The 26,834-nt window shown below is 47.5% G+C and overlaps 2 protein-coding genes across 15 annotated transcripts in view; one reads left to right on the forward strand and one right to left on the reverse strand.

The window, feature by feature from the left end:
- The window catches only part of GABBR1 (gamma-aminobutyric acid type B receptor subunit 1), a 29,011-nt gene extending 18,509 nt beyond the window's left edge, over positions 1–10,502 (forward strand). For 3 of the 5 annotated variants that reach the window (XM_086369644.1, XM_086369645.1, XM_086369646.1), the window contains exons 13-23: positions 324–387; positions 1,841–1,918; positions 3,265–3,415; positions 3,861–3,993; positions 5,302–5,418; positions 5,521–5,628; positions 6,053–6,146; positions 6,820–6,947; positions 7,929–8,057; positions 8,247–8,390; positions 9,095–10,502. In XM_086369644.1, coding sequence (XP_086225770.1) covers positions 324–387; positions 1,841–1,918; positions 3,265–3,415; positions 3,861–3,993; positions 5,302–5,418; positions 5,521–5,628; positions 6,053–6,146; positions 6,820–6,947; positions 7,929–8,057; positions 8,247–8,390; positions 9,095–9,268 — 1,320 coding nt within the window. In that variant the 3' untranslated portion in view covers positions 9,269–10,502. The remainder of the gene's footprint in view (positions 1–323; positions 388–1,840; positions 1,919–3,264; positions 3,416–3,860; positions 3,994–5,301; positions 5,419–5,520; positions 5,629–6,052; positions 6,147–6,819; positions 6,948–7,928; positions 8,058–8,246; positions 8,391–9,094) is intronic. The other 2 variants (XR_015152187.1, XR_015152186.1) reach the window with 2 other exon arrangements.
- Positions 10,503–20,814: 10,312 nt separating this feature from the next.
- LOC147347185 (protein C19orf12 homolog) overlaps positions 20,815–26,834 on the reverse strand; it is a 34,069-nt gene continuing 28,049 nt past the window's right edge. For 4 of the 10 annotated variants that reach the window (XM_086369666.1, XM_086369665.1, XM_086369671.1 and 1 more), the window contains one exon: positions 20,815–21,929. In XM_086369666.1, coding sequence (XP_086225792.1) covers positions 21,414–21,929 — 516 coding nt within the window. In that variant the 3' untranslated portion in view covers positions 20,815–21,413. Of the gene's footprint in view, positions 22,017–26,834 lie in introns of all 10 variants that reach the window. The other 6 variants (XM_086369663.1, XM_086369662.1, XM_086369670.1 and 3 more) reach the window with 2 other exon arrangements.

Raw genomic sequence — 26,834 nt, forward strand, 5'->3', positions numbered from 1 at the left:
CTTAAAGTGGGGAAATCAGCATCCAGAGGGACTTGGTGACTTGCTCAGGTCACACAGCCAGAGGCCAGGTCCCCTGGTGTTCCATCTGGGGATTTTTCCCATTCAAATCTCCTAGGTGAAGCTTCTTTTCCAAAGAATAATGTTTCTAAAATCTAGGGTATGGGCATCTGGGGTATGTCCTATATGCAGGCAAATGCCATAAATAGAATTCATTCAGAAGCTCAATTACTTCAAAAACATAAGGATTCAAAGAGGCCCTGATGTTCTCGTTTCGCTCTTGCTTTTATCCCCTTTGCCTTCCTCCACATGTTTCTCCCCCTCAGGGCCATGTGGTGTTTGATGCCAGCGGCTCTCGGATGGCATGGACGCTCATCGAGCAGCTGCAGGGTGAGCATAGGGATGTGGGGGGATGGGGAGGTCAGTTAGGGGGCCAGGCTGGGGCTGGGCTAGGATACGTCTGGGAGGAGTACCCTGGGAGACATGAAGACATTGCCTTGGTGCCTCCCTACCTCCTGCCTGCTCTTCCGTGTTCCCCAAGCTTTTAAATAATGATGATGTTGATAATAAAAAGCTTAGCGATGGATGAATTTCTTTGAGTTGCAGTGGTTGTGCATGCAAATTGAAAACCACCATTCTTTTCCCCTAATGGCCCCCATTTTGATTTGAGAAATTTCCCTCTGGTGGGTGACTTGAGGGGTTCATGACTTGTCAGTGGCATATTCATGGACCCAAGGAAAGCTGAATCTAGGAAACATGCTATTTTTAAAGGGAACCTATTGCATTTCCTTGATATGTAAACAATTAGCTCTAATTTTTCTGCAGTACATCTAGTTTGGCTTTTCTAGATGGTTTATGCTTATAACTTCACACAGTGAGGTATTTGCAAAACTTGTGAATTAGTTTTTCAACTCCACTCCACTCAGACTCTTAGAGCAGGGCCAAAAGAACCATTTCTTGGCCTCCTGTGAAAAGTTTCTTTTCCTTCTCCTGACCTCCTACATCCTCTCAGATCTTTGTAACCAGGACAAGAACGAATAGACTTCAGCCACGGTCCAAGGGCTGCGAGTTGGCTTTAGAAGAAAAAGTTATGGTAACTGGGGCAGCTCTAGAAATCTTAGGAGTGGCTGAATTTTACTTTGTGGCTTTTTAAGAGGCAGATGCAACTTGTGTAAGAAATTAGAAGCCAAGTCAATGGAAGAGAAATTTCTAAAATTAAAATGAAAGCCTCTGGGAAAATAGATCTTGTGATTATATCAGGAGAGGAAGAATAAGCAGAAACATGTTTAAAGATTTTTAAGCCAGAATCACAGTGAGAGACATTTTCCTGAGGTGTGAGCCCATGGAATAGGTGGCAGACATCCTGTGCAGCGTTCTTCACTGAAGGGCTTAAAGCATATAAGATATTCTTGTTTGTTCGTGTGTGCTTCCCTGGTGGCTCAGCGGTAGAGAATGTGCCTGCCAATGCAGGAGACATGAGTTTGATCCCTGAACTGCGAAGATTCTCTGGAGAAGGAAATGGCAACCCACTCCAATATTCTTCTGGGAAATCCCATGGACAGAGAAGCCTGCAGGCTACAAGTCCATGGAGTCACAAAAGAGTCAGACATGACTGAGTGACTAAACAATAATTTCTTTGTGTTGCCTTGGAATCCACCCTATAGTGCTTTTCAATCAGATCACTGTTTCAAGTGGCCCCCAGATCCTTCCAAGTATCCTTTGGGGGCTCAGGTGAAGGGAGAATCAGATATGACCACAGAGATCTACTTTATGGAAGTGGGAGGTTGAGAATGCTTGGGATCAGCTCGTCACCTACCTGTGGTTACTCCTATCATCTGTCCAGGTGGCAGCTACAAGAAGATTGGCTATTATGACAGCACCAAGGATGACCTTTCCTGGTCCAAAACAGATAAGTGGATTGGTAAGTGGGTCTTGTTTATAATTTCCTTTAACCCTTCTGAACCGTTGATGAATACTATGTTTGAACGAGGGTGGGGTGGTTGGTACCATGGGGTTGAAATGAACCAGGGGCTGGGTTTCTGAGAAAAGGAATAAAACCTCCAAGATGTGGGTAGGAGAGACTGGTGCATTTGGAGAGGGTGTAGGTGGTGGGTAGCAACGCATTCTTAAAACTAGTACATTCCTGGGACGACTAGGGATTAGGTCCAGGGGGCGGGAAATGAAAACTCCATTTGGGTTTCCCAGATGTTCTGGTGACCTGATGTATCTGAATCAGCTACTTCAAGCCTCAAGTTGCCTCTTAGCTTTCTTAGGAAGACGGTTACTTAAACTGTAGGAGAGGACGTAAAACCTCATTTAATTGTCTTCTGTTAAAATGTGCTTTTTAAGGAGAGAAAGGAAGCAATTATATTCCTTGTGTGCTTGGTGGGCTAAATAATAGGAAATGGGAAATATACTCAAGGTAGGCAAAATGAGGACTCTATTGATCAAAAAAAGGCTTGGTGTCTTCAGGACGGGGAAGGGCACAGCCATGGAAGACAGCTGCCATCTGCCCTGCCCAGCTGAAATCGAGTAGTTCTCAGCACTGCTGGAGTTCTGAATTTTTTTTTATAATTTGAATTTAGGACAGTGTTCTGTATTGCTATAAATGCTTCATGGCCTAAATTATGCCTTTTTTTTTTTTTTAAAGCTCAGCAAATTGAAATTAGTCATTTTTTCCGCCCCGCTTTCTGTGAATTCTGTGACAACTTTGAGCTTCCCTTTAATAATAACTGAGAAACACCTTTGGGAATATCACCTAGCTAGGGTTAAAATCACAGATCAGTTTTTTTTTTTTTTTTTTTTTAAAGAAAATTCCTCCTAAGGTTAGGAGGCCAGACTCTATTTTGAGGCACTTTAGCTTCATGACTCTATGACTGTCTTTTGCAGCTTCTGATTTGAGCTGTAAGAGACCTCATAAAATTTATTTCTTAGTATCCCCCTCTTTCCCTTCCATTTTTCTTTCCTGAAAGAAAGATGAAAAAACACAAAGAACAAAAAGCAACAACAAAAAGACTACAATTGGTGATACAGCTCAGCCTCTAGCTCCATCTTCTTGTTTCATTTCTGATTGCTTCCTAAGAGCCCCAGAATCAAAGAGCATTTGGGCTGCAGCAAGCCCTGATTCAGGGCAGTTAGGGCCTCCTGTCCTCAGAGTTAAAAGACCTGGGTGCCCATCAGCAGCTTGGTCCTTCTCCCCTTTCTCCTGTCCCGCCTTCATACCTTTGTCCTTCCTCCTTTCTCTTCCCCCTCCCCTGTGCCACGCAGGAGGGTCCCCTCCAGCTGACCAGACCTTGGTCATCAAGACGTTCCGCTTCCTGTCACAGAAACTCTTTATCTCCGTCTCCGTTCTCTCCAGCCTGGGCATTGTTCTAGCTGTTGTCTGTCTGTCCTTTAACATCTATAACTCCCATGTCCGGTAAGTTTCTCTTCTGACATTTCCCTGTCCTGTCTGCTTCTCCAAGATAACTGTCATTTGCTTGAAGGGAGTGAGAAGGAACGTATGTAGCTCCTGAGGCGGTGCGTCTCTGAGGTTGCCACTCTGGATTAGTGTTTGCCCAGTGACGACTGGGAATGAAAAGGGGGAAGCCAGGTATAACTCCCATCCCTGCTCCAAAGCAGCTAATGGAAAAATAAAAAAGCTTTTGGGATCAGGTAACATAATTTAGGGTTCTAAAGAGTGTGTGTGTGGCAGGGTCCTGTGCCCGGGAAGCCGTCTGTGGGACCCCATGACCGAACTGGCTTTGTCTCCTGGTCCTGAGGTTGGGGTCAGGCTGTTGCGGGGTGTTTGGGGAGCTGAGCCTCCCTGGAGAGGAGGGTAATTCTGCTCTTCAATCTCTCCCACCCTTCCGCCTCTGCCCTAGTTATATCCAGAACTCACAGCCCAACCTGAATAATCTGACTGCTGTGGGCTGCTCACTAGCGTTAGCCGCCGTCTTCCCCCTCGGGCTGGATGGTTACCACATCGGGAGAAGTCAGTTCCCCTTCGTCTGCCAGGTGAGGAGGGGGTGGCAGGTCTCCTGCCACAGCATGGTTCTCCGGCCCGCCCCCTCAGGAATGCCTTCTGTGATGCGCCGTCCCCTGCCTGTCCTTCTTGTCTTTCCTCCTTGTCCCTAGTTCTTCTCCTGACATCGCCCTCTGATCTCTGTCTGGCTCTGTCCCTTCTTTCTGTGCCTCCAGACTTTTTCATTCTGTAGCTGGCTTGTCAGTTCCAAGGTTGCCATGGCATGCCTTGCAGAGAAGGGTAGGGAGGTATTGAAGGCACAGGAAGGGGGTCTGCACAGAGAACCCTCGGACAATGGTGGCCTGTCTGTGGCGCGGGGGCTGAGAACAAGAACTGGGGACTTCCCGTGGGAGCCTTAGTTGTGGTTGGGAAGGACGGAGGCGGGGATCTGAACCAACAGCAGGGAGAATTGGGGGGAAGGGACTGCTCTCACACAGGGAGGAGGCCCTGTGGGACTCTTGGCACATGGAAGGTTCTGGGGCTACAGAGTAAGCCTGGCTTCAGCGGCAATATTTGTTTGATTCTCTCTTATGCTGGTGGGAAATACTGCCCCTGTCTTTCCTGCTCATTCTCACTCTTCTCCTCTGCTCTGTACCTATCCTGATCACACGTCTGTACACATGGCATTTGCACATACATACACCTACAATTCTTCAGAGAGACCCAATACAGTGGGAAAGTAGATAATTAGCAGTGACACACAAGAGGTATCAGAGCAGGGATCTGCTGTGGGAGCGAAGAGAAAGCAGCTGACTGTCCGAGTGGCTGCGTGGACGTCACCAAAGGCGGCATGTAAATTGTGAAGGATGCAGGGCTTTTGTCAGCTGGAGAAATAAAAGAGGGTTACTCCAGGAGCGGAGGGAGTGTCCTCTGGGTAGCAGAGGCACAAAAGAGAGTAGATCAAGGGCAAGGGTAAGCAAGCAAGCAGTTGAGCAGGGCTGGAGCACGGGGCAGGTGAGTGTCTGGGGCAGGTAAGGGTCTGGGGGGAGAAGAGGCTGGAAAGGTGGGTGGGACCATGTTGTAAAGGGTCTCATGCCACATCTGGAGGTGTTCAGGCTGCAATCTGCAGGCCTTGGGGAACAGTCAGAAGTGATTGGCTATTAAAACCCATTTTTTAGCAAGATTATCCAGGTGGCAAAGTGCAAAGAGACTGTCTGCTGCCCAGTCACCTTCCCCACCCAGCCCTTACCGGCTGCATCCTGCCAGTCTGGTCATCCGTTCCCTCCTACAGCCCTGCCCCATCCTGGCACTGCTCACCTGCTGCCCTGCCCTATTCTCTCCTGCCCTCTCTCCTTTCCTAGGCCCGCCTTTGGCTCCTGGGTTTGGGCTTTAGCCTGGGCTATGGCTCCATGTTCACCAAGATCTGGTGGGTCCATACAGTCTTCACAAAGAAGGAGGAAAAGAAAGAGTGGAGGAAGGTGAGCTGCTCTAGATCCTTCAGCCCCTAGCACCTGGGCTCTCAGGGATTGGGAGGCCCTGTCCCCTACCCCAACATGCCTGTACTCTGTGTGTTGACTCAGACCCTGGAGCCCTGGAAGCTGTATGCCACGGTGGGCCTGCTGGTGGGCATGGACGTCCTCACCCTCGCCATCTGGCAGATTGTGGACCCCCTGCACCGGACCATTGAGGTACCCTTTGAGGAGGCGCTTGGGTCAGGAGGCCTTGCAGGACACACTGGTGGAAGGGCCTCAGGAGCTGCAGGGGGTCTTGAGGAGAAGAGCTGCCCATGGGAGGTGTGTTCCAGCCCTGGGTATCTCAGCAGCTCTCCCTGCTTCCTGGAGGGAGCCCTAGCAGACACTCTGAATTCCTGTGACGAAAGGAAGAGGTGGGGATCTGGGAGGATGGGCAGATTTTCAGACATCGTGAAAGTGAGGGAACAAGCACTTATAAAGTGTTTAGGCAAATGTTCCCAGGCCTGGAGTTGGATATGGAATGAGAACTGAGGATCTCTTCAGAAAGAGGGGGCAGAACTGGGAGTTGGGGACTGAGCAGAGGTGGGGAGGGGAGGGGAGGACGGCAACCATCTTGCCTGTGGCTCTCTCTCTTCCTTAGACTTTTGCCAAGGAGGAGCCGAAGGAAGATATTGACGTGTCTATTCTGCCCCAGCTGGAGCACTGTAGCTCCAAGAAAATGAACACGTGGCTTGGTGTGCAGGGTGTGGGGGAGGGGTGGGGGAGATGCCCATAAAGGGGGGCTAGTAGGGAGGGAGTGTGTATGCAGTGGGCAGTAGCTTTGAAGAGAGAAGGGTCTTTGGAAAAAGAGGCAGAGAGCTCATGTCAACTCAGTTTGAATCTCCTCCTGTTTGTCACTGCATTAGTCTTTTCTGAGCATGGGGAGAGTTGGTCTTTTGCCTGAAGTGCTTAGTGTCCACTGCAGGGATGAGGCAGAGCTTGTGTTCATCAGAGGGACCAGTGATGTGGCCTCACCCTCATCTCCATCTCTGTCTGGTTCACTCCCTGGAGTGAGACTGGGGCTGCGAGGGGTTAGGCCCCTTTGGCCCTTTTAATATCACTCTGACCACAAATGGCAAACCTGCCCTCAGCGTGGAAAGCCATCTTCCCACTCAGAGGGTGAGGAGGTGAGACACTGTGTGTACTGACAACCACTCATGACCATCATCGTCCTGTGTGATGGGGCTCTTGTCCCAGGAGGAAGCAATGAGGTCAGGGCGAGTTGGGTGGACCCGGGGGCAGTGGACAGGGAGGGGCATACTAGGTCAGAGGGGCTGGGTTGGAGAGGAGACCCCCATGTCACTGCCATCAGAAGGAGCACAGAGAAGTGGGGAGTGAGTGGAGGATAACCCTTCCCTGCCATCCTAGGGATCTTCTATGGTTACAAGGGGCTACTGCTGCTGCTGGGTATCTTTCTTGCTTATGAGACCAAGAGTGTGTCCACCGAGAAGATCAATGACCACCGGGCTGTGGGCATGGCCATCTACAATGTGGCGGTGAGCTCCCTGGACACCTGGCATTGACCATGGGGACTGGCCACAGCAACCCAGATGGGGGTGGCCTGGGAAGAATGAGGTGCCCGGTGTGGGGTCAGTTGGGTAGAAGTCTTAAAACGTTTTCTAATGCCTTGGGTTTGAAAAGCCCTTTATAAATGTATAAAGTGCACATCAATCTTCGTACAACCACCCAGTGATGTGGTGATTAGCATCCCCACTAGACAGATGCGGAAGCAGAAACAGGTGAAATTCCTCATCTGTGGTTCCCAAGCTGGAATCTGAATGAGATTTCCTGCCGGGGATGCTCAGGACTGGCTCTTAAGGACTCTGATGTGTGTACAGAGATCCTGGGGGCTCCTGTCTGGAGGGAGGGGCTGTCCTAGAGCTGGAGCTGGTTTGGGACAGTTTATCTGGGATTCTTACCAACCTACATTTGAGGATGAACCTGACTATTGTTGTTCAGTCGCTAAGTCATGTCCTACTCTTTGAGACCCCATGGACTTCCCTGTCCTCCTCTATCTCCCAGAGTCTGCTCAAAATCATGTCCACTGAGTCAGTGATGCCATCCAACCATCTCATCCTTGGCTGCCTCCTTCTCCTTTGCTTTCAGTCTTTCCCAGCATCAGGGTTTTCCCCAGTGAATCAGCTCTTCCCATCAGGTGGCCAAAGTATTGGAGCTTCAGCTTCAGCATCAGTACTTCCAGTGAATATTCAGGGTTGATTTCCTATAGGTTTGACTGGTTTGATGTCCTTGCTGTCCAAAGGACTCTCAAGAGTCTTCTTCAGCACCCCACAATTCAAAAGCATCAGTTCTTCAGTGCTCAGCCTTCTTTATGGTTCAACTCTCACATCCCGACTTTGGGTCTTTTTTGAATGGAAAGTTCCCCAGGAACCTGTCCCCATAGACTTTTCTGGGGGAAGAAGGCCCTGGCTCTTGTCTAAGCCAGCAGGCCTGTGACCCCACACACGCTTTGCCCCCAGGTTCTATGCCTTATCACTGCCCCGGTCACCATGATTCTGTCGAGCCAGCAGGATGCTGCCTTCGCCTTCGCCTCTCTCGCCATAGTTTTCTCCTCCTATATCACCCTGGTGGTGCTCTTTGTGCCCAAGGTATGGCTCTGGTTGTCCTCCAAGCCTCTCCAGCCCCTGTCCCCTCTGTGTCCCTACTTCCCTTCCTCCCACTTCGTCTGTTTTGGGCCCAGCTCCCTCTTGTTTTCCTTCCTTCCAATTGCAACCCACCATGAGCTAATTGCTGACAGTCCGTGCTGGCCCATCCACACCCCCAACTCCTGCTCCCAGATGCGCAGGCTGATCACCCGAGGGGAGTGGCAGTCGGAGGCACAGGACACCATGAAGACAGGGTCCTCGACCAACAACAACGAGGAGGAGAAGTCCAGGCTGTTGGAGAAGGAGAACCGCGAGCTGGAGAAGATCATCGCCGAGGTACGTGGTGAAGGCAGAGGTGGCGGCAGGTCAGGGAGGCCCACGTTTCGGGTGGGGTCAGGCTTCCAGAGGTAGAGCTTGAGATCGGGGTTCCTGTGCACGTGATTTACCAAGGGAGGGTCTCAGGAGACAAGCTGCCAGGGAGTAAGTGGAAGAGGACAGGGAAGGGGAGAAGGTGGAGTCAGTCTCAGGTAAAAATCTGGTCAAGAGCAGGCCTCAGCGGGTAGAGGGGCTCTAGAGCAGGATCTGCATTGTTGACTCCGCCTCCTGGAGGCGAGGGCGTGGCCCTGGGCTGGGCGTGGCTGGTTGTGGGGGTTGAGTATACACTCCAGTGAGAGGGGTCTGGGCAGATATACAGGGTGTTTGCAGTGCCCCCAGCGGGAGTTAGGGGCCAGTGCAATGTTAGGCTGGGGGTGTTCAAACTGGGTTGGCATTAATCTGTTGAGTGCGTTACCGGAAGCGGAAGCTATGTGCTCGGCCCTTTTTCCCCTCCCCTACCCCCTTTCTTTCGCTGATCTCAACTGCTGCCCCACTGTGTTCAGTGTGTGCTTTCGGCTCTCCCTGTTCCTGCCTGATGGTTCCTGTTCCTTTCTTCTGTCCGTCTTCCCCTCCCTCTCCCCCACATTTTTCTCTGCTTCTCCTTCCCTCCTCCTACCCTTTCCTGACTTCTCTCTCCCACTCGCCCGGTTGTGTTCTTCTTCCAGAAAGAGGAGCGGGTCTCTGAACTGCGCCATCAGCTCCAGTCTCGGCAGCAGCTCCGATCCCGGCGTCACCCTCCGACACCCCCAGACCCCTCGGGGGGCCTGCCCAGGGGGCCCCCTGAGCCCCCTGACCGGCTTAGCTGTGATGGAAGTCGAGTCCACTTGCTTTACAAGTGAGGGAGGTGTGAGGGGGGACAGGCAAGTAGGGGGAGGGAGAGGGAGAAGGAGAAGGGGGGGAGCTCGGGACGAAGCAGGGGATCCCTACCCTAGGTGGGAAGAACACCGTTCCATCCCATCTCTTGTAAATACCTGCCCCTCTTGAGTCCCAGAGTCCCAGGTTCCAGCGTCGTCTGAGTCTCCAGTGCTCTGGGAGCCGGGCCCTGTTCTCTCATTCATTCGTATCATTGTCTATCTCTACTTCATAATCGAGTTTGTACCCGGCTTGAAGCTTCTCACTCACTGGCTCCTTGGTGCCTCAGGACACACACCCCCTCTTCTTTTCCTCTGGTTGCCACGACAACCCAGCAGCCCCCTCGCCTTTGTGCTCTGCTCCCACCGGCAGGGGCCTCCCCAGAGTGCTCTCCCCGTGGCAACAGGGCCTGGCCATTTCTCTCACCATCCTCATCTCCTTCCAACCCACTTGTCCCTCCACACAGCCACACGTTTTATCCCTCTTGAATTTAGCTTTTGCAAGGCACTCACTCTTTTTGTCAAGGCTCACATGCTCCTTCCCTCTTCCAACACACATCTATCCTCCCTGTTCTCACTTTCTTGTTTGCACATGCGTTTCACATGTGCTCTCTCCACCCTTCCCGTGGCTACACGTGCCCTGCTGTATTCCCTTCGCTCATGGCTGCGTGTGCCCCCTCATGGTCATGGATATGCCCTTGGGAGAGCTGTGTGGGTGGGCGTGTGCCATTTGTACACGTCCAAGTTTACCTGTGCACTTGCCCTATGTGCCCTCGTGTACCCTCTTCTTTTTGCACCTTAAAATCATTGTGTTCTTCCAGCAGAGCCATATGCACCCACCCTGCACATTGTTGCAGACTTTCCCCCGATTCCCACCTGGTGGGGCCGTCCACGTCTGGGTCCACATCACACTCGGTTTCTGCTTGCACTCACCCTGTTCTCCTTTGTGCTCTGGAGCATCCTCGGTCCACACTCACAATCCTCCTCTACAAGAGTGTTCCCTTCGGTTTTGTATTTTTCTGAGGGAAAGAAAGGAGAAGAAATGGGGGCAGGTTGGGGGAGCTCCTTGCAGTGGGTGGTTGGTGAAAAGCCTGACCAAAGGAAGGCACCCCTGACTGTGGAGGTGGAAGATGGTCCTGTGTGGCAGGAGATGGTGTCCTTTTTGCACTGTGGTGTCTTGGGGGAAGGAGCTCCCCAAATCTCAATAAACCAGTGAATGGAGTGACTCGTCCCTTACTGTGAACCGAATGGGCTTCAGCCCAAGGAGGGAGGCTCTGGGGGGCCCCCGCATTGATGAAAAGGCACTTCAGTGGAGGGATGGACAGAGGTGTTGATCCATCGAGGGCTTAGCAGGGCAAAGCAGGACACAGTTAGGGCTGAGATTAGTGAGGGGTGACATAACAGGTTAAAAGTGTGGGCTGGAGTCAAACTCCCAGAGCTTCAGATTCTACCACACACAAAAAACATTCCCAATCTCTAGTCTCCACGTCCTCACGTGTGAACGTAATAGTCATCGTCCCCACCACCATCTTCACATCCATCCCTCTGTGGAGTGGATGCCAGGACGAGTGCTCACGATGGTTCTTGGCTCACGGAGCATGTTGGGTAAACAAGCCACTGTCACTGTTTAATGAGGTCTCTGACAGTGATGGGCATGTATTGGGAGCCTGGAGCATGTGGCTGAACAGATGTGAGGGCTATTCCTCCTAGGAATTGAGGATAATAATAAAACATGACCGCTCAGAGGTAGCAGATTAGATGGTCCCTGAGTTCTTCCAGGCTGAAAAGTCATTGAGAACTCTGAGCATCTTGGCAGGAGTTTGCTGTCCACATGAAAGAAAGTCCTCAATGGCCAATGGAAACAAAACATTGCTCGACAATTTTGTAATTTTTTGTGTCCCCTTGGAGAAGTGGTTTTTTTTTTTTCCGAAGCTCAGTTTCTCTCCTTCCCCATAGCATTGATTTTTTTAAAAGTGATTTTCATATATTTTTTCCGAAAGTGCTGCAAGGATTGGATGGGCTCTGTCATTTCACCACCCTATTTAATAGCCAATTTCTGAAGTTTCCCAAGAGCAGGGGAAGTTAAATCTTGGACCAGTACTTGAAAACCATTTCACTGTGAGTATCCGCTTTGGATCACTAGGATTTGAATCGAGTTGCCCTTCATCCCACAATGGAGCATTCTCAAGGCAAAGGAAAGAGGCCTGTGGAAGAGGTCAGCTGGTAGTGTAGAAAATGGACAGTTGGCTACAGAAGCAGTAGTGGGAGCTACCTCCCAGCCCTGGGCAGAACAGAAAAGACTAGAGTTAACCACCTTGAACTTTCCTTGTACTTGTTGTTTAGTCACTAAGTGGTGTCTGACTCTTTACAGCCCTGTGAACTATACCCTGCTGGGCTCCTCTGTCCATGGGATTTCCCAGGCAAGAATACTGGGGTGGCTTGCCATTTCCTTCTCCAGCGAAATCTTCCCGACCAGGTATTGAACCTGCGTTTCCTGCTTGGCAGGTGGGTTCTTTACTACTGAGCCACCTTGGAAGCCCTCTTTGCACTTAGCAGGGCTGCGGATTAGAGAAGATCAGTTCTACTGTGCCGTGGTTAAGCCAGACATTCTTGGCTGGCAGCACAGACAGGGGCCAGGTCAAATGGTAGGGCTAGCGGAGGCCCCTGGTGTGGGGAGGAAGTGTGTGACTACTACTCAGCAGTTCTGGGAAGAGCTCCCTTGGCCTCTCCAGCCCTGCTGGGTCAGGGTGGGCTTCACCCCTGGGCTTTCAGATCTGACTGTAGAACATCTTGAACTCTAGACTGTCTGCCAGACTTCAGTGGCCCCTGCTCTGCCTTGACTTGGGTCTTTTGCCTCCCTGCCCTGATCACTTATTAACAGGAAGTATTTTGTGAACACTTTGCTGCTACGTTAGTTTCACTATTTTTTTTTTCAGTCAATCAGGTTTTGATGGGGAAATTATGGTGGTAGGTGCTTGTCTAGGCCTTGGGGTAGAGCAGTGGGCAGGGCTTCCCTCGTAGCTCAGTCAAAAAAGAATCTACCTGCAATGCAGGAGACCCAGGTTTGATTCCTGGGTTGGGAAGATCCCCTGGAAAAAGAAATGGCAACCCATTCCAGTATTCTTGCTGAGAAATCCCATGGACAGAGGAACTTGGCAGGCTACAGTCCGTGGGGTCGCAAGAGTTGGACAGGATTTAGCAACTAAACGATACCAGAGCAGTAGGCAAGATGGGCTTTTGTGGGATGTACCTTCTCAAAGTGGAAAGTTGAAGTAAGTAGGCAGGTAAATTAAACAAGGTAGCTTGAGAGAACAGCCAGGAGTGTCGGCACCTCACAGTTGTTAGTTCTGCTGCTCGGGACTGTGCCGAGGGAAGGGGTCATGTGCTCATGTCTGTTTTCTGGCAAGGAGACTGCAACTCCAAGAGGAAGACTCTGGTCCAGGGTCACACAGTTGATGAGAGGAGACAGCATCCAGGTTGAGTGAATTAGTGTCTGTTGCTGCATAACCTGTTACCCCAAAACAGTGGCTTAAGAAAATAATCATTTATTATGGCTCATGGCTTTGTGGGTCAGGAACTCAGGGGACAGTGGAGAGATTTGAAGGTTGGGGGCTGGAATCCTCAGAAGGGCCTCAAGATGGGAGTTGGTTAAGACCTCAGCTGGGACTGTGGACTGGAACGCCTACACCTGGCCTTTGCATGCACTCTGGGATTCCTTATAACATGGTGCCTGGGTTCCAAAGGCAAGGGTTGGGCCAGCTAGGTTGAAGCCCAACTTTTTTTCTGACACCGCCTTGTACATCACCTAGCATCCATTGTCGGGGCAGTCACAAGGCCATGCCCAGATTCAAGGAGAGGGAGAACGGACCTCACTTCATGCTGGGCTAAGCATCAGTCCCGCTGTGAAAAGAACACGTGGGATGGGATAAATATGTTGCTGCAGCCTTCTTTGGAAAGAATGATCCACTGCATCTGGTCTGTCTACTCCAAAGCCAGTGTTCATGGCACCTCACACGCTGCCATGTTCCCACCCAGGCCCATCACCCAGGCGTTGCTTGCTGTTTGCTGCCTTTCAGTCTCTTTCTGGGTCTTTGGTTGCTTCTGGATGCTTCAGGGCCAGCAGTAGTCCCACTCCTAGCCCTTCCTGCCAACTGTAGTTCGTCCTACGGTCCATTGTAATTTTAGGCCACTCTGGATAGAGTTTATTCTCTCTGGTTTTTGAAACAGGAAATCCTCTTTGTTCTTCAGGTTCCATTAACCCAAGGGGAATCGGAGAGTGGGCTTCATATCAGACAGCGCTCTCCCCTACCCCACCAGCAGGGTTGATTTTCAAAATACTTAATCAATGAAGCATCCACTTACACAGCCCATGGAGCAAGGAAGGGAACCCCCAAAGATGAAAGGGCTGCCACCGAGAACCGCATGGAGGCCTCCCCGAGAGGGCGCTGTGCTGGGACCGAGTGGCAGTAAAGCTAAGCAGGACAGGAGTGTTCTTGGGGTTGAGGGGAGGAGAAATAATCTTTTTCGTCTAGAACCCATCTAGGTTCTTTATTTAGCTGGGGCCCTGGAAATGAGACCAACAAAAGACAGATTAACAGGAGAAAAACAGAAGTTTATTACCATGTGCATCGTGCATGCACGTGGGAATAGTCAGTGATGAGAAACCCAGAGAGACCATTAGAACTGGGGCTTATATACCATTTTAGGCTAAACAAAGGAAAAGGGGTTTTGAGCTTCTGGGTGGAGGCAAGTTTTGGGAAAGCGATCAGGAAAAGTGTGTGCTAAGTCAGTCGCTTCCATTGTGTCTGACTGTTTGCGACCCCATGGACTATAGCCTGCCAGGCTCCTCTGTCTGTGGGATTCTCCAGGCAAGATTATTGGAGTCGGTTGCCATTTCCTCCTCCAGGGGATCTTCCCGACCCAGGGATTGAACCTGCATCTCTTAATCTACTGTATTGGCAGGCAGGTTCTTTACCACTAGTGCCACATGGGAAGGAAAAGTGTAGTCAGTAAGTATTGTTACTAAGGTTTGTCATGCAGATTTAAGCCAGTTCCCTCTCCTTAAGAGTGTTGTTAAAACTCCTTTTCCAGGTACATGATGGGGAGACGCCTTAATAAATGCAAATTTCTTTTATAAAAAGAAAGCCTGTGCTCTGTTTTAGAGCTTTTCCCACAGCTGCAGGTTAATGGCCTTTAGCTTAAAATAATCTATATGCCAAAGAGACATGTTCTGGGGTAGCATATCCTGGAACCTTTCAGGCATGAGTGATGAATTCTGGTCAGGGCAACTGGGAAGGCTGGCTTCCGTGGGTGCTGGAGGGACACAACAGAAGCTGCGCTTATGTTTCCGGACCTATTCATGGTGCAGTGAGCCCCTCATAAGTGAACTGGAGGTTATACCCTGAGGTTCCTGAATTAGGTCCTTTAAGTGCTTCCAGGGCTTTCCAGGCAGCACTAGTGGTAAAGAATCTGCCTGCCAATGCTGGAGACTCAAGAGTTCCATCCCTGGGTTGGGAAGGTTCCCTTAGGGAAGGGCGTGGCAACACACTCCAGTATTCTTGCCTGGAGAATCCTTTGGGCAGAGGAGCCTGGGGAGCTAGTCCATGGGGTCGCAAAGAGTCTGAAATGACTGAAGTGACTGAACTCAAGTGCTTCCAACTCGTGTGTCCTACTGGATAGGGAAGTGCCCACATTCACAGGACGTAAATCTTATAGTCTTTAATTGTCTGTAAGGGTATCCCTTTTTCCACTTGTATCCAATTCAATAGCTTCTACATGTTTCTAAAATAACTTACATTTTCCTTTTTAATCATTTGGCTCACTGGTGTAACTCCTCACCTCACATCTTTCCATCTTAATGCACAACATACATTAGCTCATTTCCACACAGTGAATTGGCAAATATTTCATGTTAATATTGTTCCCTTTGCTGTGTTTCAAACCTCTGGGAAGAATTCTCTGATACCCATACCACCCACACATTCGCACACTTTATTCTTTCATTCTCTATGCCTTTGGGCTCATACTTGCCCCCAACTCAGTTGTGTGCATGCTAAGTCGCTTCAGTCTTGTTCAGTTCTTTGTGACCCTATGGACTGTAGTCCACCAGACTCCTCTGTCCATGGGATTCTCCAGGTGACAGGTGAGAATACTAGAGTGGGTTGCCATGCCCTTCTCCAGGGGACTGTCCTGACCCAGGGATTGAACCCGTGTCTCCTGCATTGGCAGGCGGGTTCTTTAGCACAGGTGCCACCTGGGGAGCCCCAACTCAGTTGTGTAGTGGTTACTTATGTTGGAATTGTGTCTCTGACCATCTCAACCTGCTTCAAACACTCTGAGGGTTGTGACTGAGTGAACTTGTGCTGGATTTTCTCCTGGAGTATCCAGTAAATAACTGTCCACACAGACTGAATGTATTTGTAATGTTAGTCTTAAAGCCTCTGTTAAACTATTTATTGAACAAATTAGGTTTCATGAAAGCAGATTATTTACACTTCTTCTTTTAATTATCTGTTGTATTTCCCCTAGAATCTCTAGAAAGGATTTTTCTGTATGAGGACATTAGAGCTTTGGACATGGGTAGCTGATAAACAGACAAAAAGAGCAGAAATTTCCAAGTCCCACTGAGAGAAAGAAGACAGAGGTGATCATGAGAAAAATGTATTACATACGTGATTTGAAAAGTAGAACTAGGGTTGACATCACTTGTAGGGTTGAGATTAGGATTATTAAATTTAAAATGGGGGTCTACATTGAGATTAAGATGCAATCTAATTAGGAGGCCAAGGAGTCAAGAACATTAGTCCATGAAGGCTAAAATGAAGATTAGGATTGAAATAGAGTTAATGCTGCTGTGTTGTGCTGATTCCAGAGTAAATATTGAATCAAAGCCTTTTTGTGTTGGGACTAGAATAAAACTAGGCTTTTCCTTTTTCTTCTTGTGTCAGCATGTGCCCAAGAGAATTTGGTATTGTCTTTGCCATGGAAAAGCGGGAGACAGCAACTGTGAGATTAGGATCCCAGAACCCTTGACACATTCTTTAGAGACATTCACTCACTCATTCATTTATAGAACTAACTAGGGGCCAACTGTCTGCAACATTATGGTCTGTACTTTTGGGAATCTGAAATCTAGTGGAGAACTGAGGAACACACCCCATTCTACTACTAAATCACTTCAGTCCAACTCTGTGCCACCCCACAGACGGCAGGTCACCAGGCTCCCTCGTCCCTGGGATTCTCCAGGCAAGAACACTGGAGTGGGTTGCCATTTCCTTCTCCAATTCATGAAAGTGAAAAGTGAACGTGAAGCTGCTCAGTCGTGTCCGACTCTTAGCGACCCCATAGACTGCAGCCCACGAGGCTCCACCATCCATGGGATTTTTCCAGGCAAGAGTACTGGAGTGGGTTGCCATTGCCTTCTCCTACACACCCCATAAGCTGTCCCAAAACTTCCTCCAGGCAGGCTATTGTTTCTTGTTCCCAGGGAACAAGAAGTTCCTTGGAGTGCCTGTAGGATGCTCTTAGGAACTCTCTCTTCCCTTCTCTCTTCCCTTCTCTCTGCTATTGTTCAGGGAAGCAAACCTCCTTCAGCTGGGGGATCAAATTATTTCTAGATGTGGGTGTTTTCCTCAAAGTTCACCGAGAGCTTGAGATTTCTCACCTGGGCTGGGGAGACACTATTTGTATCCAACCGCAGCATTGAGACCATGAGGACTTGAATCAGTCCTCCTGGGTCCACATATCTGACATGGTTCAACTGCTACTTAAACTCTGCATTTGTGAGAGGATGAGATGGTTGGATGGCATCACCGACTCAATGGACACGAGTTTGAGTGAACTCCGGGAGTTGGTGATGGACAGGGAGGCCTGGTGTGCTGCAATTCATGGGGTCGCAGAGAATCAGACACGACTGAACTGAACTGAATGATATTATCTGTTTCATAGTGTTGTACTAGGGATTAAATGTGTAGGCTACTTTGATTTACCCCTGGGATATCATACTCACTATATAAATACGTAATAATAACAATATAATAATTATCATCTTTCTGAGCAAGAGCACAGGACTGATAACCACGGTGGACCACTGCTAGGTCTTAGGTCAGGAGTCTGGGATGCCAGATGCAATATCACATTATGCCATTAGATGGCACCAAACCCACACTGTCCAAACATTGACTCCTGAATCCTTGTCTCAATCACATTAATAATGGGTTCTGCCTAATGAAGATAAACGGGAGAACTATATAAATACATTGCTGTGTTGGGGGGAAGAAGGTTCTTTCCTGAACAATAAAATTAGAAGATTATAATTTATAATTTAAGAACAGTGAATATGACTTTTAAAATGTTATCCTTATAATGATACCTATCAGGGACCATGCAGTAGAAGGATTTCTATGTGACTTTGGTCTATCACATCACTGATGATGGTTTCTATATCATTAGGAAATTTGATTCAGCATCATCCTGAGAGTTAAAAGTCTTCTGCATCCACTTTTAGTTTGTTTGAAAAATATTTATTGGGACTTCCCTGGTGGTCCAGTGGTTAAGGCCCCATGCTTCCAGTGCAGTGGTTCAGGTTCAATCCCTAGTCAGAGAACTAGGATCCCACATGCTTTGTGATGTGGTCAAAAAAATTAAATGAGAAGTATTTATTAAATTACAGCCAGGAACCTCAGAGGTCATCTAGGCTCAAAGTCTTCCTTTTACACATGAAAATATTGAGGTAGAGGGAAATGAAATGACTTCCTCATATCACGTCACTGGTCAAAGGCAGTTTTGCTAGGTGGAACCTGGGTCTCCTGACTAAGAGTGTTTCCTCTATCCAGATGACTCTGGATTTAAAGGCTGCTACAGATGTGCTCTGCAAAAAGTTGGACACATGTGCTGATCTGTGTTGCTCGTGATCATCACACTAAATGGTAAGCAGGAGTGGCATGGACTTTGGACACAGTCTGGAAGAGAGATTCACCAGATTAAAATTCAGTAGTCAGCAGTATATTGGGTTGTATTAATAGAAGTAGAGCACCTGACACAAAGAAGGTGAGAGTTGTGATCTACCCAGTGTTCTACCCAGCCTGGGACATTGCATCTGTTTTCAGGCAGAACACACTTTCAAAGAAGGGGGTTGGGAGGCTCAAAGAGAAATCTGTCTTCAAATATCTGAAGGGCTTTCATGTGAGAGGAAGATTAGATTTCTACTTTGGCCCGGAGGAGTACAATCAGAAGCAGGGAAGCAGCAGAAGAGCACTAGTTTGGAAATCAAAGAGGCTTGAGTACACAGGGCCACTCACTAGCTATGACTTTGGGATGATTTACCTTATTGAGCCCAAGTTTATTTATTTTTAGGAGGGGGATTCTATCTTCCTCATAGAATTTTCTGGTAAATACTTCAACTAGGGTATACTAATATTTGGCTGCCTTCCTAAACTAAGGGTTCAGATCTGTAAATGAGCTCCAGTGGACACATAAGCATGTGTGTGCTGCCATCTGTTCTCCTTCCCCACTCCCCATGGTCTGGGTTTTCCTTTGCTTGTAAGGGATACATCACCCTGTGTGTGTTGTCCTTCCCAACTTTCCTGGAATTTCCTGCTTTAGGGCAACCACAGCACAGAGAAGCACTGCCTCCTGCTGGGCTTCTCCAACTGACCCTCCCTGCAGCCTGTCCTTTCCGCCCTCCTCCTCTGCTACCTCCTGATTGTAATTGGCAACTTGGCGCTGGTGCTGCTGGCAGTGTGCGCCCATGTACTACTTCCTCTGCCATCTGTCCCTGGTGGATATAGGCTTCACCACGAGCCTAGTGCCACCCCTGCTGGCCAACGTGCATTGCCAGGTGCTGAGGCTGGAGCGTGGTGGCTGCCTGGCACAGCTGTGTGCATCGCTGGTGCTGGGTTCGGCTGAGTGTGTCCTCCTGGCGGTGATGGTTCTGGACCATGCGGCTGCTGGTGCGGTCTGCCGTCATCCTGGCCTACCTGCTGCCGTGGCCCATGCTGTATGGGGCATGAGGATCAGAGGCAGCCTCAGGAAAGTAGTGGGCACCTGTAGGTTTCACCTGACAACCATCTGCCTGTTCCATTGATCTGCCATCTACCCCTACCTGCAACCCACGCACAGGTACAACCAGTGTTGGACAAATTCATTTCTCTTTTCTACACTGTAGTCACATCCGCCCTCAACCCACTCCTTACCACCCTCAGGAATAAGGAAGTGAAGGGGGCACCGAAGAGGTACCTGGGGGGTGTGGGGAGAGGGCAAGACGCACAGTGAGTCAGGCAGGGAAGGAAGGAGGGGAGTGTTATCCCAGGGCCCAAGGATGGGAATGCCCACTGGAAAGTCGTCAGTTTAGCCTTCAGGCTGTTCATTTCTCCATGAGAATCTGTAAGGTTTGTCCTTAAGCAGCCGATGGTTGATGGGGGAGAGCCCTTCCTCCCATCAGGAAAGGTTCATGTGCTTCTAGGGAAGTGTCTATATCTGTACACATGCAGGTTTAGTGTTGGTGGAGATGGTCCTCAGCCTCTCTCTAAGCCAGTAAGGAGAGAACACATGATTTGAGGAAGAATTTCACCATCCTCAGGGGATGCTATAACCAACCCTCCCACCTCCCCCCGATCCAGAGATTCCATGTGCTAAAAGATGTACGACTCGATCGCGGCTGTTAGAAGAGACCATGGAAGACCCCGTGGCCTGCTATCAGAGTATCCCCAAATGACAAGAGGGTCATGGATTTTTCCCTGCAAGAGACCCCATCCAGAAGCATAAGCCCTGGTCTCTCGTCTCAGGGAATCAGTCCAACCAAATGTCCACTTGCCCACTTAAATAGTGCCCACCCCAGGACATTTGATTCATAGTCGTGATGAATAACACCTATGAGTGTGCTTTGTGCTGAGTGGGGTTAAGTTCAGAAACACTTCTGCAGGAAGTGGTTCTTGAGACAGTTATAAAGAAGGGAAGAGACTAGTAGGGGAGAGGGTGAACATATATCAGGTCAAGAGAAAAGCATACATGTGATCAGGAGGGAGACTTGAAGTGGTGACAGAGGAGGAAAAGAAGGGGATGAGATGGAGGAAGCAGAGAGGGGAACACTCCACTAGCCAGACTGTGGGCAGAGTGTTGGGGTCAACCCAGAAACCAATCTCCACCCCCCTCACTCAACCCAGAGAAGACCTGCTAGAGCCTAAGGCAGGCAGGAAAGAGACTGCTCCCCAATACCCCACCTTTCTGAAAGTGTTCCCACCTCCAGCATATCTATTCCCCAAGAGCTCCCACCAGAGGCATAAAATTTCTAGATCCCCAAGATGAATATCTTGCCATGATCACCATAATCTCCAGAAATAAGAACCATTTAAGTGGGTGTGAGAATAACAGGGGGCTTGGTACCAAGTTTCATTCATACCAAATAGCTTTTAAAGAGTCAAGAGGACTTTTGAATTGAATTTCTAAATTATTTATGAATAAATCTGCAATCATGTCAGAGTAAGTAATAACTCACTTCATAGTAAACTATTTCACTCTTCTCTGTGAGTAGAAAGTGAGTTTGGCACAATGTTTACTGATTTGACAGATGGAACACTGGGCTAAACATAGATGCAAATACAAATATGAGTAAAACATGAGACCCCCACCTAAAACTTACTATATTGTTGGATGGAAAAGAAATAGACATTTTGAGATAAATCAGAGGGAACCAAGAAAGGATTAAATTGTAAGCTTCCTTGAATGTTATCTCTAATTTGCCTTAAATTTTCATTTATTAGTTTATAGTATATTATACTTATATGAATTCTGTCATTTAGTCAATTACGTTAGAATCAGAGAATCCCTGAGCTAGAAATATTCTGCAGGTTTCCTCCCTACTCTGTCCACTCTTTGAGTTCTATTTATCTTTCTGATTAATTTTGAGAATTTTTCAAAGGATGTGATTAGTGAGTAAGAATAAAAAGGATAAATGGTCTTTTACTCTGGGTATCACTGCACTCCCAGGATGGTCATCCATCAATGCAGAAAAAGTAAATTATCTTTGCTGTACCCCACAAAAAACTGTGACATTGCAAATCAGTTATACATCAACCATAACAAATTTGGAATCATCCAAATGGACTCTGCTTCCCAGGGCAGAGGCCTACTTGTCCTACTTCATTTCTAATCCCAGCTCCTTGATGAAATAGTTATTCAGCATATCCACCAGCTGCTTCTGCAGGGTCTTACTGCCCATGACCAGCATGGTCAGCTGCTCAACACTTGTCCAGGATGGGTTTCTAAGGATGGCAATGGTATTGATAAAGAGCCTCTTCTGTTTGTCAGCTGGTAGCTCCATTATGATCTGAGGAACTGGCTTAAACTTTCCATTCATCATCCATGAACCTAACAGACCCCCGACGGCTCCTCCAATGGCTATTCCTGGTAGACCGCCCACCAAACCACCCACAGCGGCCACAGTCCCAGTAACTAGGCCACCCAACAAGGAGTACTTGAAGGCCGCCTTTATCTTCCTCTTCTCAGAGACGGAGCACAGCAGCCTCATGATGTCCTTCACTGCGTCGTCAACGCTAGGCATGTAGGCCCCATCCTCTCGGGATCCTCTGGGGGTCCTCTGGGGTTTTACGGTCTTCAAACTCCTTGGAAGGACTTTATTTTTCACAGGAACCTGGGCTTCAGATCGAGAGTGGTCACTGATGTTCTTCACTCTGTTCTGTGAGAGGGCAGTGAAGCTCTTTAATTTCCCTTGCTCAGACTGGACGTTCACCGGGACAACGAAGGACAGGAGACAATTACCTACAGTACCTGCTACCATTTGCATCCTTTATTCCCCCTTCTTATTATTCCCACCCTTCAATGCCTGCCTGATCCTCCTCATCCATTCCAACAAGCTGTATCCCTTCCTTCTTTGGAATTTTCCAGGTTATAAGGCAAGAAAAACTGTCCTATTCCTTTGTGATCATACCTGTTATCCATTCCAAAATATTTCAATGATTTCCCACCTCACTTGCCTATTTCCTATCCATACAAAGTTTGTCAGAGGTCAAAATTCACTGCAAATTGGAATTGACATAAAAATAGATACCTAATGAGAACTTACTGTATAGCACAGGGAACTTCTACTCAGTGCTTTGTGTTGAACTAAATGGGAAGAAAATCCAAAAAAACAGGTGCTATATATGCACATATACCTGATTGACTTTGCTGTACAGCAGAAAGTAACACGACGTTGTGAAGACACTGTGTGTGTGTGTGTGTGTGTGTGTGTGTGTGTGTGTATACGGGCACGTACACATGTGCTTAGTCGTGTCTGACTCTTTGCAGCCCTATGGACTGTAGTCTGCCAGGCTCTTCTGTCCATGTGATTTTCCAGACAAGAATATTGGACTGTGTTTTCATTTCCTTCTCCAGGGGATCTTCCCAACCCAGGGATGGATCCTGGATTTCTTGTGTCTCCTGCTATGGCAGGCAGTTTCTTTACCACTGAGACACCTGGGAAGCCACCTGGGAAGACATTATATTCCAATAAAATATTTTAAAAAATTAAATACAATCACAAAGTATCCAAAGATGTACACCAGATTTCCAAAAAGAGTTTCTCAGACTTGAGAACCTAATGAAATGCTCACAGGGCTTCCTCCTTGAATATGTTACAAGGAAATCCTGGTTAGAAGATGCATCCTCTGTCCTGTTAGTTTCTTTTTTAATTTCCCAGTGGTTTATAGTAATAGCTCATGTTTTATAAAGACACTATGTTCAATATAGGTGGAATCAATTTAAGAAGGAGAAACATCAACAACCTCAGGTATGCAGATGATACCACTATAATGGCAGAAAGCAAAGAGGAACTAAAGAGCCTCTTGATGAGGGTGAAGGAGGAGAGTGAAAGAGCTGGCTTAAAACTCATATTAAAAAAACTAAGACCATGGCATCCGTCCGCATTACTTCATGGCAAATAGAAGGGAAAAAGGTGGAAGTAGTGACAGATTTCCTCTTCTTGGGCTCTAAAATCACTGTGGATGGTGACGCAGCAATGAAATCAGAAGACCTCTGCTTCTTGGCAGGAAAGCTACGACAACCTAGTGTGTTGAAAGGCAGAGACATTACTGGCTGACAAAGGTCCATATAGTCAAGATTCAAGTCTATGGTCTTCCCAGTGGTTACATTCGGTTGTGGGAGCTGGACTGTAAAGGAGGCAGAGCACCAAAGAATTGATGCCTTAGAACTCTGGTGCTGGAGAAGACTCCTGAGAGGACCTTGGAGAGCAAGGAGATCAAACCAGTCAGTCTTAAAGGAAAGTCAGCCCTGAATACTTGTTGGAAGGACTAATCCTGAAGTTTAAACTCCAGTATTTCAGTCATCTGATGTGAATAGCGGACTCATTGGAAAAGTCCCTGATGCTGGGAAAGATTGAGGGCAGAAGGAGAAGAGGGCATCAGAGGATGAGATGGCTGGATGGCATCACTGATGCAATGGACATGAACTTGGGCAAACTCCAGGAGATGGTGAGGGACAGAGAGGCCTGGTGTGCTGCAGTCCATGAGGTTGCATAGAGTCAGACATGACTTGGCAACTGAACAGCAACAAAAATGTTCAATATTTGGGCTTCCCAGGTGGTACTATGGTAAAGAATCTTTCTGCTGTAATACTAGAAACTATAAAACTCTTAGAGGAGAACATAGGCAGAACACTCGATGACATAAATCAAAGCAAGATCCTCTATGACCCACCTCCTAGAGTAATGGAAATAAAAACAAAAGTAAAGATGTGCGACCTGATTAAACGTAAAAGCTTTTGGACAGCAAAGGAAACTATAAGCAAGATGAAAAGACAACCCTTGGAATGGGAGAAAATAATAGCAAATGAAACAACTGACAAAGGATTGACTTCCAAAATATACAAGCAGCTCATACAACTCAATACCAGGAAAACAAACAACCCAATCAAAAAGTGGGAAAAAGACCTAGACAGACATTTCTCCAAAGAAGACATACAGATGGCTAATAACCATGGAAAGATGCTCAACATCACTCATTATTAGAGAAATGCAAATCAAAACCACAATGAGATATCACCTCACAGCAGTCAGAATGGCCATCATCAAAAAGTTTACAAACAATAAATGCTGGAGAGGGTGTGGAGAAAAGGGAATGCCCTTGCACTGTTGGTGGGAATGTAAATTGATACAGCCACTGTTGAAGATGGTATGGAGATTCCTTAAAAAACTAGGAATAAAACCACCATATGACCCAGCAATCCCACTCCTAGGCATATACCTTGAGGAAAATAAGATTGAAAAAGACACATGTATCTCACTGTCCATTGTTGCAGTATTTGCAATAGCTAGAACATGGAAGCAATCTAGATGCCTATCGACAGATGAATGGATAAAGAAGTTGTGGTACATATACACAATGGAATATTACTCAGCCATAAAAAGGAATGCATTTGAATCAGTTCTGATGAGGTGGATGAACCTAGAACCTATTATACAGAGCGCAGTGAGTCAGAAAGAGAAAGATAAATATCGTATTCTAACACACATATACAGAATCTAGAAAAATGGTTCTGAAGAATTTATTTACAGGGCAGCAATGGAGAAACAGACATAGAGAATAGACTTATGGACATGGGGAGTGAGGAGGAGAGGGTGAGATGTATGGAAAGAGTAACATGGAAACTTACATTACCATATGTAAAATGGATAGTCAATGGGAATTTGCTGTATGGCTCAGGTAACTCAAACAGGGGCTCTGTATCAACCTAGAGCGGTGGGATGGGGAGGGAGATGGGAGGGAGTTTCAAAAGGGAGGGGCTATATGTATACCTATGGCTGATTCATGTTGAGGTTTGACAGAAAACAACAAAAGTCTGTAAAGCAATTATCCTTCAGTAAAAAAATAAATTAAAAAATAAAAGAATCCTTCTGCCAATGCAGGAGACTTAAGAGGCATGGCTTTGGTCCCTAGGTCAGGAAGATCCCCTGAAAGAGGGCATGGAAACACACTCCAGTATTCTTTCCTGGCAAATCCCATGGACAGGGGAGCCTAGTGGGCTACAGTCCATGGGGTCACAAGGAGTCAGATACGACTGAAGTGACTTAGCATGCTCATGTTCAATATCACTTGCTCCTCTGTATTTCCTGTGTTTTTAAATTTACCTGTTGCAGAAAATGATCTCTTCCTTTAATTAAATCAGGGTTCCACTTACAGAAAGTAGGAGGCATATCTTACTTCAAAATTTCGAATGTGGGAACTTTAATCCCTATCTTGTCACTGGAATACTTCAGAGGACCTCTTCCAGGCTTCATTCAAAAATATCTTCCTAATCTAGATGCAACAGACATTTCTTTCCTGAAGTCTCACTCTTCTGTGCTAAGCATTACCCTCATGCCAAGTTCCTTCCAAGTGTTTACATTCTTATGTCAGGTAACAGCTCAGGTCATAAAGAATATAGGATAACAGAGTTATGTGAACCTCTCTCTGGGGACTAAAAGGAGATTTAAGAGCCTTGGATCCCTAAACAGAATAAGGGAAAAGGGAATCAAAACAGTATTTCCATAGTTTGAAGTTTTGCCAGCCCTGCTGAGCACAAAGGCCACTCCCACTTCATACCAGGTACCCTATCAGAGGCCACGCAAGGTCTCAATACCAGAGAACTCAGGGGCCCAACAACCACGTTCTCTTCACAGAAGCTTACTCCACATTGTGTAGGTATCCATGCCTGTCTCCTCCACTTCCAGATGTCTTCCCGGCCGCCCCATCTCCCCAGCACTGTCCCTCATGCACCCCAAGAGCTCCGTCATGTCTCGGAGGTCCTCTCTCTTTCCCCTCCACAGTATCAAATCCCAACTTACACCAGGGGCGGCAGCCATGCGCTCAAGAGAGTAGAAATGGGAGAGAGAGCAAAGGAGCTGGCCTCCCGTTTATAGAAGCAGCTAAAATCCTCTGCCTGTCTGCTGTGTGTGTGTCAGGCTTTCCTGGACCTTTTCTTCTTGCAAGTGCTGGAGAATTTACTGTCACTTTCTCTACAGTGGATTCTGTAAGCAGAAATGTCATCTAATCAAGCATGTCTCCTCTCAGCCAATCCATTGCCCTCCTTGTTCCTAATGTGAGATGACCCTTTTGTGTTGGAAATTGTTCTGTGCTTAACCATCCACCACTCCCAATCCTGACTTCTATGTAGCTCTGGACCCTCAGTGGCTTGAAGACTTTGAACATTTGGTGGTCCTTTCCAGCTGTTATCAGCTGAAATCCTGATAACTTGGGCCTATTATTTAATCTCAATTATCTTCCTTTTTTACTGTATAAAATAGAAGTAGCAATCAATTTTCAGATGACTAAGATTAGAATTAATATATGAAAAGCAGTACAAATTTATATTCCTATCTGTCTTTACCTTGTGTAGAACCCTCAAAAAATCTCTTTTCTGATGTGAAATAAGGATAATAGTTATAGTTAATAAGCATAGTTAATAAGGATAAATGCATGAATGAATTATTAAATGAATGAATAAGGAAGTGAATAAAAAGTGAGAAATAACATTTACCAGGTACTTACTATATTTCAGAAGC

This window comes from Bos grunniens, chromosome 23 (assembly GCF_055505025.1).
Source record: "Bos grunniens cultivar Pamir isolate PY7600 chromosome 23, Bosgru_T2T1.0, whole genome shotgun sequence".
In the NCBI taxonomy this organism is placed as follows: Eukaryota; Metazoa; Chordata; class Mammalia; order Artiodactyla; family Bovidae; genus Bos; species Bos grunniens.